General features: G+C 38.7%; 2 protein-coding genes across 5 annotated transcripts in view; one reads left to right on the plus strand and one right to left on the minus strand.

Annotated features, from left to right (window-relative positions):
- Positions 1-313: 313 nt before the first annotated feature.
- Cdk13-dt (CDK13 divergent transcript) lies at positions 314-2,594 on the minus strand. Its single transcript, XM_026387605.2, has 3 exons — positions 2,044-2,594; positions 1,678-1,928; positions 314-709 (listed from the first exon to the last, which is right to left on the minus strand). The coding sequence occupies exons 1-2, from the start codon at positions 2,430-2,432 to the stop codon at positions 1,781-1,783; spliced, it is 537 nt and encodes a 178-aa protein (XP_026243390.2). The 5' UTR covers positions 2,433-2,594; the 3' UTR covers positions 314-709; positions 1,678-1,780.
- Positions 2,595-2,624: 30 nt separating this feature from the next.
- Cdk13 (cyclin dependent kinase 13) overlaps positions 2,625-22,484 on the plus strand; it is a 102,271-nt gene continuing 82,411 nt past the window's right edge. For all 4 annotated transcript variants that reach the window (XM_026387600.2, XM_026387603.2, XM_026387601.2 and 1 more), the window contains exon 1: positions 2,625-3,925. In XM_026387600.2, coding sequence (XP_026243385.1) covers positions 2,712-3,925 — 1,214 coding nt within the window. In that variant the 5' untranslated portion in view covers positions 2,625-2,711. The remainder of the gene's footprint in view (positions 3,926-22,484) is intronic.

A 22,484-nucleotide genomic window follows, 5' to 3' on the forward strand; every position in this document is an offset into this window, starting at 1 on the left:
GCACCCACCTAGCATGTGCTACGCCCTGGGTTGATCCTCAGCACCACATAAAAATAAATATATTAAAAATATTTTAGTATTGGGAACTACACACTTATGGATCAAGTTTTTTTAAAGTATAAGATAGATAACACTCTCAAGTGAAACTGGTTATGGATTTAGGGAACTGCTAGATAAACTTCTGTGTTCTCTTTGTTATATTATTTCAGGCTTTTAAAAATGGGAGGATGGGGCAGAGCGAACGTATATTTTGGAAAAAGCCACTTGATGAATAGATTTTAGTAGGAGGATGACTGTAGGATGTTTATTTTGCAATACATTCAAGGGAAAAATTGGTTTAGACATCTTCTATTTTTCTATTCAGTTTCCCAATGTCTTTCCATTTTTTTTTTCTGGTTGCACAGGTCCCACTGTGTGGACGTCATGTGGGAAATACTCTGACTTGATTACCTATATTCCCTTTCCTTTATCCTTTAGCAAACAAACACCCTTTGTATTCTGTCAGTGAAGTCTTATTTTAGATTCAGTCCAATCTGTGATAAAGTGACATCAAGCTGATTAAAATTATTTGTACCATGAATGTTGGAGAGTTACCAAGTGTTTAAGAACCAAGAATTAAGGGGTGGGGATGCGGCTCAAATGGTAGTGCGCTGGCCCGACATGTGCGAGGCACTGGGTTCGATCCTCCACATAAAAATATTGTGTCCACCTAAAACAAAAAACAAAATTATTTAAAAAAAAAAGAACCAAGAATTAACTGATGATCTGAACATATAAACTTGCAAAGGGATGACTACGTATAGTTCTTGAACAGACTATTTAGTTTTCCATACTAAAAGCCAATAAGCCATTTAAATTTTAATCTAATTATCCTGAGTACCCAGCCTATAATTGAAGGGCAATCCTACTAAAACAAGAAATGCGATGTGAGGTCATTACATGGTTGTGTTTGGAAGCCCTATAGCTTTAAATATTAAAGTGAAAGTGGGTGAAGAACTAGGAGGATGGCCCTGATTTTTACAAGATATTTTATTTAAGGCCCTCGGAAAATTCTGGGATTTTTTTCAGTAGTCTCTCTTGACATTCCATTTATCCCCTAAATCGACTTAGTTTTTTTAAGTAAATTTTAATGTCACCGATCTTCGAGGCTGTGATTAGTAAGTGTATTTTTAGGTTAAGATAGATCCTGAAATTTGGGAGTACGTGAGAGTAGTTAACCTAAGGTCATCTCTGTCCTCTTTTGCGGGTTGCAGTTGTTCCCATCCCGGGCTTGGCTGAAGGCTGAAAACGGGGTGATTTAGTAGGTCATCCTCCAACTAAAAACACATTATTCCTCCCAGAATCCAGGAGATGCTTGTTCGCTCCATGACCTTTCACTTAACAGACAGGCAGTGAGGCGTCTGCGGAGAATCAGGGCCGAAGGCGGCAATTCGCCCAGGACTCAAAGCAACAGGCATGATGGGCGTGCCACCACTGGGAGAGCCTCAAGCGACAGCAGTGGGAGGAGCACGACTCCTCTCCTTTCTTTAACCCTTCTTCACAAAGTCCCACCCTTACCGGAAGCAAAGGTTTCTGCTTTACGCCACTTCCGGTGCGGAAAGGCGGACCCTGGCGGGAGCGAGTACGCCAGTGCGCGGCAACTTTGTTCCCGCCTCCCCTGCCCTCGCCGCCACTCACCTTCAGCTTTGTCGGAGCGTGACGTGCGTGCGCGCTCCCGGATTTGCGTCTGGGCTGAGGGGAAAAGCCGAGAGAGCAAGGCGAGAAGGAGGGGTTGTGGAGGTTAGGGCCCCACCACCAAGTCCCGTAGCCCTCCTCCTGACGAGGAGCGCAGAGGGAAGGGGAGGAGCGAATCGGGGTCGGCAGCTGCACACCCAGAGCTTCCTCGTGGAGTGGGGGGGGAGAGAAGGAAAGGGACAGCTCCGCTGCTTCTGTTGGTGGTGGCGAAGGAAGAAGAAAGTCAAGGCCCGTACCCACAGCCACTGACTCAGAAACGCCCCCCACCCCCATCTCCCCGGAAACAACCCCCCGCCCAGACCCACACACTTGCCGCCCCAACCGTGAGCCGCAGCCCGGTCGCCCCCGCCTCGCCCCGCCCCGGCGCCCGTCCCCGCGGGCCGCAAGAGTGCGCGAGGCCTTAGGCCGGGACTTGTTGTCAGGCCCAGGCCACTTCCGAGGCGACCGCGGGGTGTCGCCGCCACCACAGGAGGACGACGTCGACGCGGAGGAGCAGGCGGCGGAGGCGTGTTGTTGTCTCGCCCACTCCCCTCCCCTGAACTCGCTCCTAACGTCAAGGCGCGATGGAGTGAAGCGGCGACGAAGGTGGTACTTCCGCGTTGCGCTCCCGGAGCCGAGAGCGCGGCGGAGGCCGCTCCCCCACCCCCGGGGGCACTTGGAGGACTCCGGACTCCCCTGCGGGCCAGCGCCCGGCGCATTTGGTGTTTTTGCTGCCGAGGATAGGACGACGAAGGCGATCGAGAAGCTCTACCCTTCGGATTCCTGCTTTCCTCAGGCCCGGAGGCCTCTGCGTACCCCACTGTGACCTGGAACCTAGGGACCCGAGTCCCGACCCGGATTATCGTGGCGCGTCTCCCTGCCGGCCCTGGTGCTCAGTGTCCCTCCGCCGCCGTTCCCGTTTCCGGAGGGGGCGATGGCCAAGATCTGACCCGGGAGGAGGCCGCACCCGCGCCGCGCTCTGCGGCGGGCTCTAGGCGATGCCGAGCAGCTCGGACACGGCGCTGGGGGGAGGCGGGGGCCTGAGCTGGGCGGAGAAGAAGTTGGAGGAACGCCGCAAGCGGAGGAGATTCCTGTCCCCTCAGCAGCCGCCGCTGCTGTTGCCGCTCCTGCAGCCGCAGCTCCTGCAACCGCCGCCGCCCCCGCCGCCTCTGCTCTTCCTGGCTGCCCCCGGCACGGCCGCCGCCGCAGCCGCCGCCGCCGCGGCCTCCTCCTCTTGCTTCAGCCCGGGCCCCCCTCTGGAGGTCAAGCGGCTGGCGAGAGGCAAGAGGCGCGCAGGAGGGCGGCAGAAGCGGCGCCGCGGGCCCCGCGCCGGGCAGGAGGCGGAGAAGCGTCGGGTCTTCTCGCTGCCCCAGCCGCAGCAGGACGGCGGTGGCGGTGCTAGTAGCGGCGGGGGTGTGACCCCGCTGGTGGAATATGAGGATGTGAGCTCCCAGTCCGAGCAGGGGCTGCTGCTGGGGGGGGCCAGCGCGGCAACGGCGGCGACGGCTGCCGGGGGAACGGGGGGCAGCGGCGGGAGTCCGGCCTCCTCCTCCGGCACCCAGCGGCGCGGGGAGGGGTCGGAGCGCAGGCCCCGCCGGGAACGCCGCAGCAGTAGCGGCCGCAGCAAAGAGCGCCATCGCGAGCACCGGCGACGAGATGGGCAGCGCGGCGGCAGCGAGGCCTCCAAGTCCCGCAGCCGCCACAGCCACAGTGGCGAGGAGCGTGTCGAGGCCGCCAAGAGCGGCAGCAGCAGCAGCAGTGGTGGCCGCCGGAAAAGCGCCTCGGCCACGTCCAGCAGCAGCAGCAGCCGCAAGGACCGAGACTTGAAGGCCCACCGGAGCCGGACTAAGTCGTCTAAGGAGCCGCCTTCGGCCTACAAGGAGCCGCCCAAGGCCTACCGGGAGGACAAGACCGAGCCCAAGGCCTACAGGCGGCGGCAGCGGTCCCTGAGCCCGCTGGGCGGCCGGGACGACAGCCCGGTGTCCCACAGGGCCTCGCAGAGCATGAGGAGCCGAAAGTCCCCCAGCCCGGCAGGAGGTGGCAGCAGCCCCTATTCTCGGCGGCTGCCGCGCTCCCCGAGCCCCTACAGCCGCCGCCGTTCCCCCAGCTACAGCCGCCACAGCTCCTACGAGCGGGGTGGCGACGTGTCCCCCAGTCCCTACAGCAGTAGCAGCTGGCGCCGCTCCCGCAGCCCCTACAGCCCAGTGCTCAGGTGAGTCCCGCCCCCCTGTCCTTTGCTTTGGCTTCGCTGGCGGAAATCCCAGGAGTCAGGGAAAGTGATATGAGACCCCTTAAAACCACCGAGTCCAGAGCCTAGAGTAGAGAATACCACCTGGGGTGGGACATCTATTAGGGGTAGGCGATTCGCGCGCACATGACACTTTTTAGGAGGTGAGAGGGACTAGGCAACCGGGCGAATGGAGCTTTTCTGTTCTGGCGGTGAAGATTTCTAAGAGTTCAGAGTTTTAGACTTGTTGCTTTAACATATTAACAGGTATTTCTGAAAAGCTCTTACCTTCTCCAGCCCAGTTAATTTAAATTGTTTTAATTTTGAAAGCTCGGTAAGAAGACGTTTCACTGATGGCGATTAGGAGTGGACTGCAGTTTAGGGACCAAAAGCTAATCACAATCGGGTGATGATGTCAGAATTAGAAATAGATTGCAAATATTTTGTAATATTCAGGGATAGGGAAAAGCAGCTTTTCTATAAAGTTTATCCTTTTACTATGTGAGATGTTTAAGTGGAAGTTGATAGTAATAAATTCTGAAAATAATTTATTTTGTGATATTGTGTGGGTATAGCTTTTTATGTGATCTTTCAAAGTCGTCATTTTAAGAAGTAGAAAACGACAAGGTTGTGGTTTCTCTGTTGGTTTGTGATCACTCTCAATTGCCAATAACGTTATAAATCTAGGTAGTGTAACCCAGTGTAAACAAGTGAATGGATTAGAACATTTGCCTACCATATAAACCTGAAATTGCTTACTGTAAAGTTAACTAGGCCTTTAAGTATCAGGATCTTTGTTCAGAAAAATTTAAAGGGTTATAATTTAATCTTTAAATTGGAGTAAAACTTTTATGTAGCTATTCTGTCTTGTGATGCAATAGTATTCTCCAAAAAAAAAAAAAAAAGGTGTATTGACATATGCTTAGCCACTAAGCCAAGTGAATTAAAACCTTTTTGAATATTTTGTAGGTTTTGTGATTCTTAGTTTAAGCTATTTGGAAATTGTAGGCCCTATGATTTAAGGTATTGCAAAAATAACATTTGGATTGCTGTTATTTTCCTATTGTTTTTAGTTTTCAGTAAACCCAGGTGGGTACTAAGTACATCAAGTATGAGGTATGTGGAATCTAACTCAATACAATCTGTGTATCTGTAAAATTTGCAGATCTCTTTGAAGTGTCAACATCATAAGTGTTTATAAGGATGTGATGAGAGTAGAAATCTGAACGTGAATTTGTCTTTAAATCAAAAGATCTACAAAAATTTATTTATTCTTACAGTGTTTGAATACTTAACGTGGCCTGTTGATAGCTTAAGAATATCTTCCTTGAAGGCTGGGGCTGTAGCTCAGTGGCAGAACACTTGTTTACCATGTTCAAGGCAGCACCACATAAAAATGAAACAAAATAAAGGCATCTCTATAACTACCAAAGGGAAAAAAAAAAGAACATCTTCATTGACAACTTTTTCAACAAATTTAGCAATTATATCTTTTATTGTTTCTTTACTTTTTTGTTCATTATATGAAGCTTTATATTTTACTGTTTATTATAGTATTTTAGATTTGGCAAATGGTTCGCATTTTCACAGTTGGATTTGTTTTGTTAACTGAATAGGGTAAGTTTCAGGATTTCAGTTAATGATTTTAATTATGTGATGTCATTTTAGGAATAGACTAAACATTTTTTCATTTTTTGAATTATTTATTTTCACAGTATTGGGAAATGGATGCAGAGTACACTACTACTAACCTGTATTCCTAACCCTTTTCAAAATTTTATTTTGAGATGGTTTTGCTAAGTTGCCCAGGCAGGCCTCAAACTTTAATCCCCCTGTCCCAGCCTCCTGGATGGACTGGACTGTGCAAAAGAATGATTTTGTATTTTTAAAATTTTCAGTTGCTAGATGCGTTAGTAAGGCCTTATTTTGTATAATACTGTACGTATTTTATTTAGTAATGGTTTATATGATTAGGTTTATCTATATTTTGCAAGTACCAGAACACGTGCTCAGTACTGTTTTAGTGACTGGAATATAGAAGGGGAGAAAGACAAAGTCATTGCCCTCATGGAGCTTACATTTTAAAGGAATATTCATTACTGAATCATTTCATGGTGCATGTATTGACCACCAATATTTCTAAAGAATTGGGTTTGGAATAAGCTTTTGAATATCTTGGCCAACATTCCTGACAGTTGACCATTTGGTGTGTACTTGAGTACATTTAGAGGTAGGAAATACATTCCTTTGAGTCAGCCTGTTCCATTACATTTTGGACTTGAGTTCTGGCACTGGTTTGGCTAGTTCTTTAGCAAGACTTTTGAAGACTGAGTGTACTAAACTGTAATGGGGAAATGTTTTTTGTTTTTGGCTTTTTAAGGAGCAAGTGAAAAACTTTTTTTGTAAACAGCCCCATGGAAATCTAAGATGGTTGAATTATTATTGAATAGCTTGAATTGTTAGAATTGTTCATATGAAATAGAAATCCATGTCCATGTAACTTTGGAATGGTACAGTGCAAACTAGTTTTTTAAAACTGAGCCATAAAACTTTTCTTAAGCTGTGGTTCAGATTTTTTTTTTTACAATACATTATGTATTAGTTAAATGTCCTACTTCAAATGTGGTACCCAGAATTAACAGTTAAAATAGCTGATTGAAAAACTGAAAGATTTTTTAAAGCTAACACATGTAATTATTATTGTTTAGGAACAAATAATTGAACTCATTTGTCCAGTTTAATGCAAAAAAGTTTTATATTTACTTCTAAAATTTAATAATAATGGTAGGTGTTCCATGTTTGTTAATGAGCAAACTGCTCCGTTATAAGCTCCATGAAGACTGTCCTGTCTTGCCTACTATTGAATTCTTAGTGCTCAGTTTTGTATTTGGCACATATAGGTGCTTAATAAATAATTGTTGAATAGGCAAGTGAATGGGTGATGGTGTTTTATTGAATATGCAAACTTATTGTGGATCTGGATTACGTACTTTTGGGGGAGACTAGTGATTGGACCCTAGTGCTTTTACCCCACTGAGCTATACCCCCTGCCAGCCCTTTTTAATTTTTAAGACAGTGTCTCACTAAGTTGCTTAGGGCTTCACTAAATTGCTGAGGCTGGCTTTGAACTTGTAGACCTCCTTCCTCAGCCTCCCTAGTTTGCTGGATGTGATTATGTACTTCATTTAAGTGTTTATTATAGACTGAGTGTTATGCTGTAAGAAAAAGCATTGTGATTCTTTCTTCCGTCCATGTAGTCTTTACATATTAACGAATTGTCAGTGCAGATATTTTTAAGGAAATGCATACTCATCTAAATTAGTATTGTTTTTTTTTTTTTTTAATATTTATTTATTAGTTATTGGCGGACACATCATCTTTGTTTGTATGTGGTGCTGGAGGATCGAACCCGGGCCGCACGCATGCCAGGCGAGCGAGCTACCGCTTGAGCCACATCCCCAGCCCCTAAATTAGTATTGTAACTATGGTAAAAAGATATTTTTTGATGTTACATCCTAGAATATTATTCTTCTCCATTCTACTTCACAACCTGTTTTTTGCCATTTTTTTTTTGTATTTTCAGTCCTCAGCATGTGCATTTCTTTCTTTTTTTGTTTTTTATAATTTTGTTTTTTACTTTTTCAATGTTAGTGTGCAAAAATACAACTGATTTTTGTGTATGGATCTTTGATGTTGTCATCTTGTTGAATTCAATTATTATCTCTAATATTTTTATTTGGGAATTCCTTAGGATTTTCTGTATATAAGATCATGTTACCTGCAAAAAGAGACGGTTTTACTTCTTTTCCAGTCTGGATTCCCCCCCCCCCCCTTTTTTTTTTTTTTTAATTTGTTTTAGTTAGTTACACATGACAGTACAATGATCTTGACATATCATACATTAGAATCAGATGGGTGCATTTCTTTTCATCAGTTCTTCCTTAGCTTTATTTCCCCCTCTGTAAGTTGTTTAAATTTATTTTTTATGCTTGATTGAGGTGTGTAGTCACTGAATCTTTCTGATTGGCTTTACAATAAATGTGAAGTGTATTGAAAAGAAGGGCTGTTCAGGAAAGGGAGAAAATGGTACTTAGTGTAGTGTTTTACTGTTTGCCAAGCATTTATAAATACCTACCATTTGCCTACAAATCTTTGTGATGGATAATCGGAAGCATTCTCATTGATGGAGTGGGAAATAGAATCTCTAAAAAGTTAATTTGTTCTAAGGTCAGCTTAGATTCAAATCCTGAGCCTTTTAAAAAGTACATAGTCTTTGCTGGGCACCATGGTGCACACCTGTAATCCTAGCAGCTCAGGAGTCCCAGACAGGAGGATGATGAATTCAAAGCCAGCCTCAGCAAAAGTGAGGCACTACAAAACTCAGTGAGATTCTGTCTCTAAATAAAATACAAAATAAGGGCTGGAGATTTGGCACAGTTGTTGAATGCTCCTGAGTTCAATCCCGAGTTACTCCCTACTATCACAACCAAAAAAAGTACATGTTTTCATATTGTGTTGTATTGAGCCTCAGCTGGCATTCAGGAAGCTGGCTATCTTACTAAATGACCTGTTTTGCTAACATTCAACCCATTGGGTGTTTATATGTTAATTTCTATTCTTTGACCATTTTTTCAGTGTTTTGAGAATTTTTTTTAAAAATGCTTTTTTTCTCTAAACATTCATTCAGCTTATCTTTTTTCTTTTTTTTTAATTGGTTGCTCAAAACATTACAGTGATCTTGACATATATCATGCATTTGATTCAAATGGGGTATGAATTCTTATTTTTCCACGTGTCAGCTTATCTTTATTAATTCATAGGTTTTTTTTGTTTGTTTTTGAGGTACTAAAATGGAACCTCTTGCTTGTGGCCACCTCTCTACCTAGAACTATACCTCCAGCTCCAATTTGTAATTTTTATGAACACTGAGAGGATTTAAAGCTTTTGGATATTCTACTTTTCTACTTTGTCTTTACAAAGATTGGCCTAACATATTTCTTTAAGATATTATAATTAGTTATTGAAGATTGTTTTACTGTGGGATGTGTTGATCTTAAGTCAGTATGATTAATTTTTATATATAATTGGTTCTTTTTATCTTTGGAAATTCCATATTATCAAGAAGCAGCAGAAAGCTTTATTATGGAATAATATCAAGACACTGAGAATCTTAAGAATATAGGTACATCCTAGATATAATAAGTGGAACTATGTTACTTTTTAGCCTATTCTATGGAAGTACCTCTGTTATGAATGTTTTATCCTGAAAACTATTGTTCAAAATTATGTAAAATGAAGATATTTTCAAATTTTAAAAGAACTTGTATTTCTCATAAAATTTACTGAATTGATATGTACTTGATAGAAAAAGTATCAAAAATATAGGATACTAGATTAAGTGCATAAATTCTCAGGAGTTGGAAATTGGATTGAGGTGTTTAAAGTCTCTCAGAAGATGTCTTTATATGTTGCTCCTTCTCTCAAGAGTCTTATAGATCTAGCTTTTTATTTTTTATTTTTTTTAGTATATATATTTTTAATTGTAGATGAACATAGTACTCTTTATTTATTTTTATGTGGTGCTGAGGATCAAACCTAGTGCCTCACACATGCTAGGCAACTACTGTACACACCCATTTCATCTTCCAAATATGTTAAGCAAAGTAAATTATCAGAAAGGGGAGAAAATGCTACTTTTTTTATTTTGATGAGAAATAAAATGTAAATAAAAACTGGAATTTGCATAAAATGGAATGAAAAGGGTAGTGAGAGGAACTGAACTACAACCCATCCCCTAGACCTCACTTTTACATCTAATCGGTCCTTCTCATATTTCTTTTCTCTAAACACTAATATTTATTCCTGCTTTTCCATTTCTAGTGCAGGCCATCATTTTAAATCAGTGACCTTAGTGCAGGCCATCATTTTACATCAGTGAACCTCCTATTAGCGCTATCATTCTGTTCTTCCTAGTTTGTTCTAGTTTAAAAACAGGATTAGATAATGTCCCTTCCATTATGTAGAATTAAGTCTGAATTTCATAATGCATTGTCAGTTAATGACTTTCAAATTCTGGCCCCCTCACCAGAACTCTTATTACGTACTTTTACTTCTTTGTATTTTTTATATTTGCTGATCTTTTAGCTTGAAATGGTAAGAGATAACTTCAAACTCTTTTCATCTTCTTTGCCCCACTTGGCATTCAAAAACGCATTTCACATCCCATTTTGAAGACTTTCTTCATTCATCTTGGAAAAGTTGTAATTTTTACCCTGTGTTCCCATAGCATTTTGCTTTATCTTTGTTATAGAACTTTTAAAAATTCTAGTTAATATTTTAATTAGTTAGACAGCTTCAATTGTGTTTTTCCTGCAAGATTATAAGCTTCTAGAAGACAAATTCCAAAGCACATTTATTAGTAGTAGTTTAAGTAGTTTTAAACACATTTTTGCTCCATAGAGTAATGCAAAATAATCAACACAAATACCAGTTTTATCTCTAAACTTGCTTGCTTATTTGATTCATATATACTCTAGGATTGGGGAAATAATTGTTCTAATTTATAAGTAAGGGATTTAAGAACCTCCCTTTTCTATTTTACTGGAATGAGTAGAGGGAGCTAGTAGCTACTTTATTATGAATATGTGTTCAGATCTACTCTTTATATTTGCATTCTGTTATACTGATCAAGATAAATGACCTGTTTTTCTTGGTGAATTTGAATTAATCTTTAAGGTGGAAATTCAGATTACATCAAAATTTTTTATTTTCCAACTCTGGAAAAGTGTAACTGGTTCTGAAAAATCAGTTGAAAATGACTGTTGCTTTCTATTTATACTTAAGATTATTCTAATCTAATCCCTTATTCTGTACTTTTTTGTGGATATTCTTTTTTGTTTTTTGTTTTTGGTGGTGGTGGTAGTAGTTGTTACTTTTGGTCTTTTTTTTTTTATATGTAGAGATTTAAAGACTTTGAAGTAGGTGTTAGAAGCAAAAGTATCAAGCTTTAATCACATTACTCATTTGCAGTGACATTGTTTCTTAAATTTCTACACGTTTAAGTTATGGGGTAATTTACTTTTCTTAACATTAGAAAGATGAAATGGGTGTGTACTAGAGAATAAAATGTAAATAAAAACTGGAGTTTGCATAAAATGGAAATGAAAAGGGTAGTAAGAGGAACTGAAAGTGGTAAATAGGTTATCTGCCTCTCTACTGTTTGTGCATTTGCCATTGCATAGAGCACTTTTGCTGGGATATTTTGGCACTCTAAACACAATGTATTTAAGATTAACTATTTCATCTCTTTTTGGAGTCTTTCCTTTTTTTTTTTTTTTTTTTTGCTACTACTATTATTTTTCACCTGTTTACGAAGACAATACAGGCTCATGGTAGAAATTTTCAGTTAGCATAGAAAAGTGTAAGAAAAAGGGCCTCTAAATCCAGCCACCTGAGATGATCACACTTTACATCTTGAACGTTTATCTAGACTTACATAAATAAGAACATGCAATAAATATTGATGTGGCTGCATCATGATAGTATGCTGATTTTAAGTCCTTTGGGTATAAACCAAGGAGTGAGATAGCTGTGTCAAATGGTGGTTCCATTCCCAGTTTTCTGAGGAATCTCCATACTGCTTTCCATAGTGGTTGCACCAATTTGCAGCCCCACCAGCAATGTATGAGTATACCTTTTTCACTACATCCTTGCCAACATTTATTGTTGCCTGTATTCTTTTTTTTTTTTTTTTTAAATTGAAGCCCAGAGAGGTTAAAGTGATTTTAACCTGTCTTGGGACTTGTTTATGGATTCTCAGACTTAAGAATTTTTTTTTTTTTTAAGAGAGAGAGAGAGAGAGAGAGAATTTTTTTAATATTTATTTTTTAGTTATTGGTGGACACAACATCTTTTGTTTGTATGTGGTGCTGAGGATTGAACCCGGGCCACACGCATGCCAGGCGAGCGTGCTACTGCTTGAGCCACATCCCCAGCCCATTGCCTGTATTCTTGATGAATGCCTATGGAACCAACCTAGTTGTCCCTCAATAGATGAATGGATAAATAAAATGTAATATATGTATATACCCAATGGAATATTACTGAGCTTTAAAGAATAGTTTTGCTGTGGGATGAAATTATGGCATTTGTAAATGGTTGGAGTTGGAGAATATCATGCTAAGCCAAATGAGCCAGTTCTACAAAACCAAAGGCCAAATGTTTTCTCTAATATTCGATGCTAATTAACAATAAGGCAGGGATGTGGGGGACTATGGAAGAATAGCCTCACCTTAGCTTAGGTAAAGGGAAGTGGTGGGAGGGGAAGGGAGGGGATGTGGGATAGGAAAGATAGTAGAATAAAACAGACATTATTACTTTATGTATATGTGACTACATGACCAATATGATTCTGCAAAATGTACCCTTAGAAAAATGAGAAATTATATCCCATCCATGTATGATATATCAAAGTACATAAATGCATTCTACTGTCATGTATAACTAATTAAAACAAATAAAAATATTTTCTTAAAAAGAACATGCTACAGTGCTGCTTTGTCCAAAGTACTACTTAGTCTATTCTTTTCATTGGCTTCTAGCATTCTGTTGTAAGAGTGTAGCATAATTTGGCCAAATCCACTATGATGAACTTTTACTATTTATTAGTTTTGCTATGTGTTATGTATTAATAGTCAATTTTTTTGTAAATTTTTCCAACTGTCTTCTAGATTGGATTTCTTAGGAGTAAAATCACTGAGTCAATGATAGTACACATGTTAGAAATTTTGATAGACTTGTCAAATCGCCCTGCGTTTTTACCAATTTACATTTCTCATTAGTGCCAGTTCTTCAGTTTCACCAACACTTGGACTTGTCAGACACTCCATATTGTTTTTATTCGTACTCCTCTGATATCTAAAAAGGCTGAATGTGTTTTCATGTGTTGGATACTCTTATTTTCTTGATTCATTTTTCTTAAAAGAGGCCTTTGCTTATTAAATACTATTTTGTTAATAAGCAAGAACATTGCATGAGGTTTTTTTCCTTTTAACTTATTATGTAATGTTTTATTTTTAAGTTTTTGATTTGTGTGTCAGCACCTGTATTAAGTAAAACAGTAGTTTCTCCCAGGTAGCCAATGTTAAAACTTTAGTAATATTTATCTTCCTCCTTGCCAAGTTTTAATGAATTACTTATTCCGTAATTCCTTTTACAGTGGTCTTTAGTACTTTTAGTACTTTTTTTTTTTTTGGTACCAAGGATTGAACCGAGGGCCAGCCTTTTTTTATATTTTTATTTTGAAACTGGGTCATGCTAAGTTGCTTAGGGCTTTGCTGAGTTGCTGAGGCTGGCTTTGAACTTGTGATCCTCCTGTCTGAGCTTCCAGAGCCAGTGGGATTACAGGTGTGTGCCACCATGCCTGGTTTTAGTCCACTTCTACTTAATTTGGAAACTCCATAGTTTAGGGATTTATTGTTTGCTTTTGGACTTTCTGTAGAACCCTCCCATTTTCAGCATTTAGACTGGTCTTAAAATACCACTTTCATTGTATTCTTTTTCTAAAAATCATTATTTTTTAATTTGTAGTTGGATACAATACATTTATTTATTTATTTATTTATTTATTTATTTATTTATTTATGGTGCTGAGGATTGAACCTACCGCCTCATACGTACTGCTGAGCCATAACCCCAGCCCTTCTAAAAATTACTGACGGAAAAAAAATATTTATTTATTTATTGGTACTGGAGATTGAACCCAGGGATGTTTTATCACTGAATTAAATCCCCAGTTCTTTTATTTTTATTTTGTGGTAGGGTCTTAATGAAGTTGCTTAACAGCTCACTAATTTGCTGAGGCTGGCCTCGAACTTCAGATCCTCCTGCCTTGGCCTTCTGAATTGCTAAGATTGCAGGCATGTGCCACCATGCCTGGCCAAATTTTATTTTGAATCAAAATATTAATTGTATGTATTTTGGGGATACAACGTGAAATTTTGATATATGTTTCTATTATGATTGCATTAGGGGTAATTAAAAAATCAATCACATCTTTAATTTTTTCTGGTGAAAACATTTTGTATGTACACTTAGCAATTTTGAAATACAAAGTGCATTATTATAATAATCATCATTCTGTGCAATAATAGCTCACTAAATCTTATTTCTCTGTTTAGCTGAAACTTTGATCAGCCTGTCCCCTTTCCCTATTTATCCTCCTCTTCCAGCCTCTTTAAATAACAATCTAGTCTCTGCTTCTGTAGAAAGTCTATAAAGTCAAAATCAACTTTTTAAGATTCTGTATAACAGTGAAATCATGCAATAGGGTCTTTTTTGTGCCTGGCTTGCAGAATGCCCTTAGGTTCATCCTTGTTGTAAATGATAGGATTTCCCTTTTTTTTTTAGGCTGAATAGTATTTCATAGTGTGTACATACCACATTTTCTTTTTCTTTTCTTTTTTTAATTTAAATATTTTTTAGTTGTAGTTGGACACAATATCTTTGTTTTATTTATCTATTTTTATGTGGTGCTGAGGATTGAAACCAGGGCCTCACACGTGCTAGGTGAGTGCTCTACCACTGAGCCACAACCCCAGCCCATACCACATTTTCTTTATTCATTCATCTGAGAATGGCCACCTACGTGAGTTATTGTGAATTATTGCCTATTGTGAGTAAAACTGCAGTGAACATGGGAGTACAGATACTTCTCTAGTGGACTTAGTTAAGTTCCTTTGGATTTATATCCAGAAGTGGAATTGCTGATTGTGTGGTAATTTTATTTTTATTGTTTTGAGGAACCTCCATACTGTTTTCTATATCAGCTATATTAATTTATATTTGTACCAACAATGCAACAGGGTTCCCTTTTCTCCATATCCTCACCAATACTTACCTTTCCTCTTTTTAATAATAACTATTCTGCTAGATGTGAAGTGATATTTCTTTGTGGTTTTTCTTTTCTTTTTTTTTCCTTTGTGGTTTTTCAGTTTGCATTTCCATGATGATTAGTAATGGTGAGCATTTTTTCCATGTACTTACTTCCTGGCCATTTGTATGCCTTCTTTTGAGAAATGTTTATTTAGGTCCTTTGTACATTTTAAATTGGGAATTTTTTTTTTCCCTATTGAATTGTTTGGAGTTTCTTATATATTTTGGATGTTGACTTCTCTCAGGTATGATATACAAATATTTTCTGTCAAGTAGTGGATTGTTTCTTCACTCTGTTAATTTCTTCCTTTGATGTGCAGAAGCTTTTTAGTTTGATGTAGTCCCATTTGTTTATTTTTGCCATCATTAACTGTGCTTTTGGGATTTGTAGCCAAAAAATCTTTCCTCACATCAGTGTTGGGGAGCTTTTCCCCTCTTTTTTCTTCTTCTACTTTTGCAGTTTTAGAACTTAATTCATTAATCCAGGCTGTCTTGAGGAAGTTAGGAGTGGGATTGCTGTGATGTATTTTGATTATTTGACTTTCTAAACTGCAAAATTTTCCAAAATGGCTGTCAATTTTGTATTCTGGGTCAGCTGTGTATGAGCTTTGCAGATGTTTCACATCCTCACCAAGAGTTCCATTTTTTTTTTTTTTTTGTCAGTCTTTGATTAGCTATTCTAGTGGATGTGTAAAGTTATCCCATTGTGGTTTTGTATTCAGTTCTCTAATAATGTTGATCATCTTTCCATACATTTGCTTTCCCTTTGTGTCTTTTACTGTCTTAATTTTTTTTTTTTAAGTTGGGCTGTTGTAAGAATTCTGTATGTATTCTAGATACAGATTTTTTTTTTTTTTTAAAGCACTGGGAATTTAATCCTGGAGTGCTCTACCATTAAGCTGCATATCCACCTCTTCTTATTTTTATTTTGAGGCAGGATCAAATTTTCAATCCTCATGCTTTAGCCTCCTAAATAGCTAGAATATAGGTGTGTGACACCGTGCCCATCACAGGTATTTTGCAAATGTTTTCGCACAGTTTGCTCAATTTTCTTAACAATACTTTTGAAGAGCAAAAGTTTAAAATTTTTATGAAGGCCAACAGTATTTTTTTCCTTTTATGACTTGTACTTTTTGTGTTTAAAAAAAAAGAATTTGCCCAATCCATAGTCACAAAAATTTTCTCCTTGGTTTTACAATGTTCCATCTTTCATTTATCTGTCTACATTCATGTATAATGTGACATCACAGTAGCACACTTTCATTTTTTTCCTCTCTTGTACAATTCTTTTTTGTTGTTGTTGTTGTTACCAGGGATTGAACCTAAGGACGCTTAACCACTGAGCCACATCTGCAACCTTTTTATTTTTATTTTCAGACAGTCTTGCTAAGTTGGGAAGGCCTCACCCTTCCCAGTTGCCAAGATTATAGGCACGTGCCACTGGGCCTGACTCTTGTACAACTTTTGTTGTGTTTTATTTCTAAATATTGTTGACATTCATGTTATATAAATATGAAATTTAAAAATGTGGAGTCACTATTTACTTATTTACCTTTTCAGATGCTTTTTGTTCCTTTGTGTAGATTCAAGTTTACATAATAGTGTCCTTTTCCTCTGGCCAGAGGAATGAGCTTCTTATTATTCAAGTCTGCTGTTTTGTATGTCTGAAATTATGTATGTATTTTGAAAGATGCTTTTGCAGAATATGGAAACCTGAATCAACATTTTTTCCTTTCGCTACTTCAGCTTGTTCAGTGTCTGGCTTTGCATAGTTTGATGAGAATTTCTAGTCTTGTTTTTGCTTCAGCAACTTGATTGTAAATACTAATGAGCTTCTTTTGTAATCTTAGTATCTCTTAAACACCTAGTATTGTAGGTTTCAGTAGGTACTCAGCAAGTGATGTTAACTTTATTAGGATAAGAAAATGTCCAGTGCCAAAGGTTTTTTTTAAGCCTGTTAATATTAAGGATTAGTGATAGACCATGAATAAACTCTCAGTGACTAGAGAGGGACCAAGTATGTGACTTTGTACAAATCAAGTGTGGAGTGTGATGTCCTCCAAGTATGGAGTCTCCTGCTACTACTACTTTTTTTTTTTTTTTTTTTTGGTACTGGGGATTGATTTCAGGAGTACTTAATTACTGAGCCACATACCCAGACCTTTTTTGTATTTTCATTAGAGGTAGGTTCTCACTGAGTCGCTTTGGCCCTCATTAAGTTGCTGGATTGGCTTTGAACTTGAGATCTTCCTGCCTCAGCCTGTGGAGCCACTGGGATTATAGGGTATGCACCACTGCGCCCATCCCCTGTTACTCTTCTTACCAACTTTCCTTTTTCTCACTTTCAGATATACATCTCAAGGCATGGTTCATTGAAACATGAAACAGTTTATGCTCAGTGGACCAGAACTTGTTTGTTTGAGCTAACCTGCAGAAAGTCAGCCATGTGTCTTTTCTTTTCCTTTTGCTTTTAATGTGGCAGAAGGAAGTAAACTTTTAGAATCAACATGAAATATTTCTTTTTAAAATTTTTTTCTAGTTTTAAAAAGAACATAGTATATGTGATTCATATACTATACAGTTTATTCTTATTAATTTAATTTTTATTATTATTAGTTTTGAGACTATTAATAGTCTCTTACTGTCTTGCCTTGGCTAGTCATGAACTTCTAGTGAATCTCCCGTCAACCTCTCAAGTTGTTGGGACCATAGCTGTGTATCACTTACTTAGCTGCCAGTTGCTCTTATAAATTGTACAGTTCAGGGGCTGGGGATGTGGCTCAAGCGGTAGCGCGCTCGCCTGGCATGCGTGCGGCCTGGGTTCGATCCCCAGCACCACATACAAAACAAAGATGTTGTGTCCGCCGATAACTAAAAAAAAAAAAAAAAAAAAATATTAAAATTCTCTCTCTCTCTCTCCCTCTCTTTAAAAAAAAAATAAATTGTACAGTTCATTGGTTTTTAGTATATTCACAGTTTTGCATCCATCACCATTAATATTAGAGCATTTTAATTACCCCAAAAAGAAACTCCAGTTATAGACTCTCTATTCCCACCTCTTCTAACACCTGGCCACCATCAATCTTTTTTATGTCTTTATGGATTTACCTATTTTGGACATATCATTTAAATGGAATCATTCAGTGCATGGTCTTCTGTGACTGGCTTCTTTAACTTAAACATGTTTTCAAGGCTCATCTGTGTTGAGCATGTATCAGTAAGCTATACCTTTTTATGGCTTAATAAGATTTTTCTATATGAATAATAGCACATTTTTTTTTTTTGTCAGTTGATAGACCTTTGGGTTGTTAGCTTTTTGGATGTAATGATTTATGCACCTGTGAGTATTTGTGTATAATCTTCATGAGTGTGTACATGTTTTTATTTCTCTGGGATATTTTCATAGGGTTGTTCGGTCATATGGTAATTTAACATTTTGAAGAACTGCCACACTGTTTTCCAAAGTGGCTGCATCATTTTTATATTGACACCAGCAATAAATAAGTGTTCCCCTTTCTCCACATCTACCAGAAAAGTGGTGTTGGAAATAGTATCTCATTTTGCAAAGCCCTGGGGTTCGACCCCCAGTTCAAAAAAAAGAAGAAGAACCCCATCAAAAAATAAATAAATAATAAGATTTTTTAAAAAAAACCCTTTTCGAAATGGTATCTCGTTATTATTATTTGATTTGCATTTGTTTAATGATTAGTGGAGTTGAGCATCCTCTCATGTGTTTTGGCCACTTGTTTTATCTTTTTTTGAGAAATGTCTATTCAAATCCTTTTCCCACTTAAAAATTTGATTGTGTTCTTATTGCTGAGTCTTGGAGGTCTTTTTTTTTTTTTTTTACATGTATTAGATATAAGTCCCTTACCAAATATATAGTTTGCCAATATTTTTTCATTCTATCACTGTTGATGTGTCCATTAAAACAGGTTTTTTAACCTGATGAAGCCTAGTTTATTATTTCTTTTATTATTTTTTTGGTGTCATATCTAAGAAAGTTTTGTTGAATCCATGGTTACAAAGATTCATTTCTATATTTTTTTCTAAAAGTTTTAGCCCTTTAATTCATTTTGAGTTTTTTAAAAAGATTTTTAATACTTTTTTTTTTAGTTGTAGATAAATGCAATACCTTTATTTATTTTATGTGGTGCTGAGGATCGAACCCACCATTGAGCCGCAACCCTCACCCCCCATTTTGAGTTTTTGTAGGAGAAAGAAATCTACTTTCATTCCTTTGCATGTGGACATTTAATTGTATCATTCCACTTGTTGAAAAGATTTTTTTCCCATTCAGCTGTCTTGGCATTCTTGTCAAAAATCGACTGACCAGGCTGGGGCTGTAGCTAAGTGGTAGAGCGCTTGCCTAGCATGTGTGAGGCACTGGGTTTGATCCTCAGCACCACATAAAAATAAATAAATGAAATAAAGGTATTGTGTCCATCTGCAACTAAAAAATAAATAAAGGAATATTGACACATTAAAAAAAATCGACTGACCATAAGCTGAGGGCTTATTTCTGGATTCTAAGTTCTAATCCATTGATTTATTATTTTAATCATTCTCATGCTAGTACCTCATAGTTTTATTTAACTTTGCATTAAGTTTTGAAATTAGGAAGTGAGTTTTCCAAAAAGATTATTTTGACTATTTGGGTTTTTTGGATTTCCACAGTTTTGTTATCAACTTGATAGTTGGTGCTAAAAAATAAAAAAAGCAGTTGGTTTATAGATACAAGAGTACATTGAGCAGGGAACAGTGGCACACACCTGTAATCCCAATGGCTCAAGAGGGTGAGGCAGGAGGATCTCAAGTTCAAAGCCAACCTCAGCAAAGGCAAAACACTAAGCAACTCAGTGAGACTCTTGTCTACAAAGAAAATACAGAATAGGACTGGGGATGTGACTCAGTGGTTGAGTGCCCCTGAGTTCAATCCCTGGTACCAAAGAGAGAGAGAGAGAGAGAGAGAGAGAGAGAAGAATTGAATTTAAATTTACATCCTTAAATGTATTTATTAACATCTAATATGTGAACACGGAATGTCTTTCCCTTAGACTTATTTTTTTTAATGTTTTATTTACATTTTAGTTTTTGGCAGACACAACATCCTTGTTTGTTTGAGGTGCTGAGGATCCAACCCGGGCCGCACCCATGCCAGGGGAGTGAGCTACCGCTTGAGCCACATCCCCAGCCCCTCCCTTAAGACTTTTTGTAATGTCTTTCAGTGTGTTTGTGGTTTTCAGGGTATAAGTCTTGCACTTCTTTTATTAAATCCTTAGGTATTTTTTTCTTTTTAAGGCTATTGTCTGTCAGCCCCTACCCCATATTGGGGATTTAGCGTAGTGGCTCTTTACCACTGATTTATACCTCTAGTCCTTTTTTTTTTTAATATTTATTTTTTAGTTTTCAGTGGACACAACATCTTTGTATGTGGTGATGAGGATCGAACCCGTGCCGCACGCATGCCAGGCGAGCGCGCTACCGCTTGATCCACATCCCCAGCCCATCTTTTTTTTTTTTTTTTTTTTTTTTTGAGAAAGGGTCTCACTAAGTTTCTGAGACTGGCCTCACACATGAAATCCTCTGCCTCAGCCTCCCTAGTAGTTAAGAGTACAGGCATTCACCACCACACTACTACTCCTACTACTCCTACTACTACTACTACTACTACTCCTCCTCCTCCTCCTCCTCCTCCTCCTCCTCCTCCTCCTCCTCCTCCTCCTCCTCCTCCTCCTCCTCTTCCTCCTCCTCCTCCTCCTTGTTATTATTATTATTATGACTATTAGGTACCACAGATTGAACCCAGGGGAGCTTAATCACTGAGCCACATCTCCAACCCGTTTTATTTTTTTTATTTTGAGACAGGGTATTGCTAAATTGTTTAGGGCATTACTAAGTTGATGAGGCTGGTTTTGAACTTGTGATCTGATCCTCCAGCCTCACCTTTGAGCTGAAGGTATTATAGCAGTGAGTCACTATGCCTGACCATACCCAACTTTTTTTTTTTTTTTTTTTAATAAGGCTATCATAATGGGCATTGTTTCATTTTGGTTGTCATTGTCAGCATGTATAGACTTAAAATTGTGTACCCTCCTATATTGACCATGTAATTCTGATACTTTGCTGACTCATGTATTACTACTACTACTACTTTTTTTTTTTTTTTAGTGGATTCCTTAGGATTTTTCTACATACAAAATTTATCAAGTGAAAATACTTCTGTTTTTTTCCCTCCAATCTGGATTCCTTTTCTTTATTTTTCTTGACTGTTGCAATGATTAGAACCTCAAGTATGATGTAGAAGTGGCAGGAATGGACTTTGTTTTATTCCTGATTGTGGAGGGAAATTTAGACTTTCTATACAAAATACTTAGCATTGGGTTTAAATTTTTTTTTTTTTTTTTTAATGAAGAAAAATGGCCATGAGCCTGGTGCAACAGCATATGTTTGTAATCCCAACTATTCAGGAGGCTGAGGCAGGAGGTTTGCCGTTTGAAGCCAGCCTTAATAACTTAGTGAGACACTGTCTCAAAATAAAAAAATAAAAGGGGCTGAGTAAAACACTCTTAGGTTCAATCTCCAATGCTGGGGGTGCGGCGGGGGGGGGGGAGGATCAGTATTTTGAAAAAATAGGTTTTTATGTCAAGAAAGATTTCTTTTTCTTTTTTTTTTTTAATATTTATTTATTAGTTATTGGCGGACACATCATCTTTGTTGGTATGTGGTGCTGGAGGATCGAACCCGGGCCGCACGCATGCCAGGCGAGCGCGCTACCGCTTGAGCCACATCCCCAGCCCCCGAGAAAGATTTCTTTTTAAGTGCCTTGGTTGACTTCCTATTTAAGCATATGTAACTATCCACTATTATCCTAGAGGCTTGGAATAGAGGAAAGCTCCTATTTTCTAGTCAGTGTGTAATGATTTGCCATATTGGTATTCTTATATTCTGTGCCCTGAAGAAACCTATGGACAGTGTTTAGTAATGAATAATGAATGCATTAATGTTGAAATGATTAAAAAAGAGCCTGTCATGTGATGATTTAAACATTCCAATAACCAGGAGTAGCGGCCCCTGCCTGTAATCCCAGTGATTTAGAAGGCTGATGCAGGAGGATCCAGTCTCAGCGACTTAGAGAGGCCCTAAGCAACTTAGTGTCTCAAAAAATAAAAAGGGCTGGAAATGTGGCTCAGTAGCTAAGTGTCCTTGGGTTCAATCCCTGGCACAAGGGGAAAAAAATTCCAGGGGAAAAAAAAACCAAATTTATTCTAAGGCACCAACTCAGAAAGAAGCCTGTTTTTTCAAAGAATCAGAAAGAGGGTCAGGGTGCCTGGAGACTAGTGAGTGAAAGAGGGTGTAATAAAGATGAGAGGCAATTTAAGTCTCGTGAGTCATAGTACACAGTTTGGTTTTTATTCTAGTTGCAGTAATAATCCATTGGAGAATTTTTGGCAAAGGTGTGGCATAATCTAGTTTATGTTAAAAGATAAAGACGAAATCGAAGACAATCTGTGATAAATGCTAATATAATTTTAGCAAATGAGGAGGTTATGGAGGAGGTCAGAATTTAACTTGAGCTGTAAAAGATATCTAAGAAATAAATGGAGGAGAA

Source organism: Urocitellus parryii, chromosome 3, assembly GCF_045843805.1.
Source record: "Urocitellus parryii isolate mUroPar1 chromosome 3, mUroPar1.hap1, whole genome shotgun sequence".
In the NCBI taxonomy this organism is placed as follows: Eukaryota; Metazoa; Chordata; class Mammalia; order Rodentia; family Sciuridae; genus Urocitellus; species Urocitellus parryii.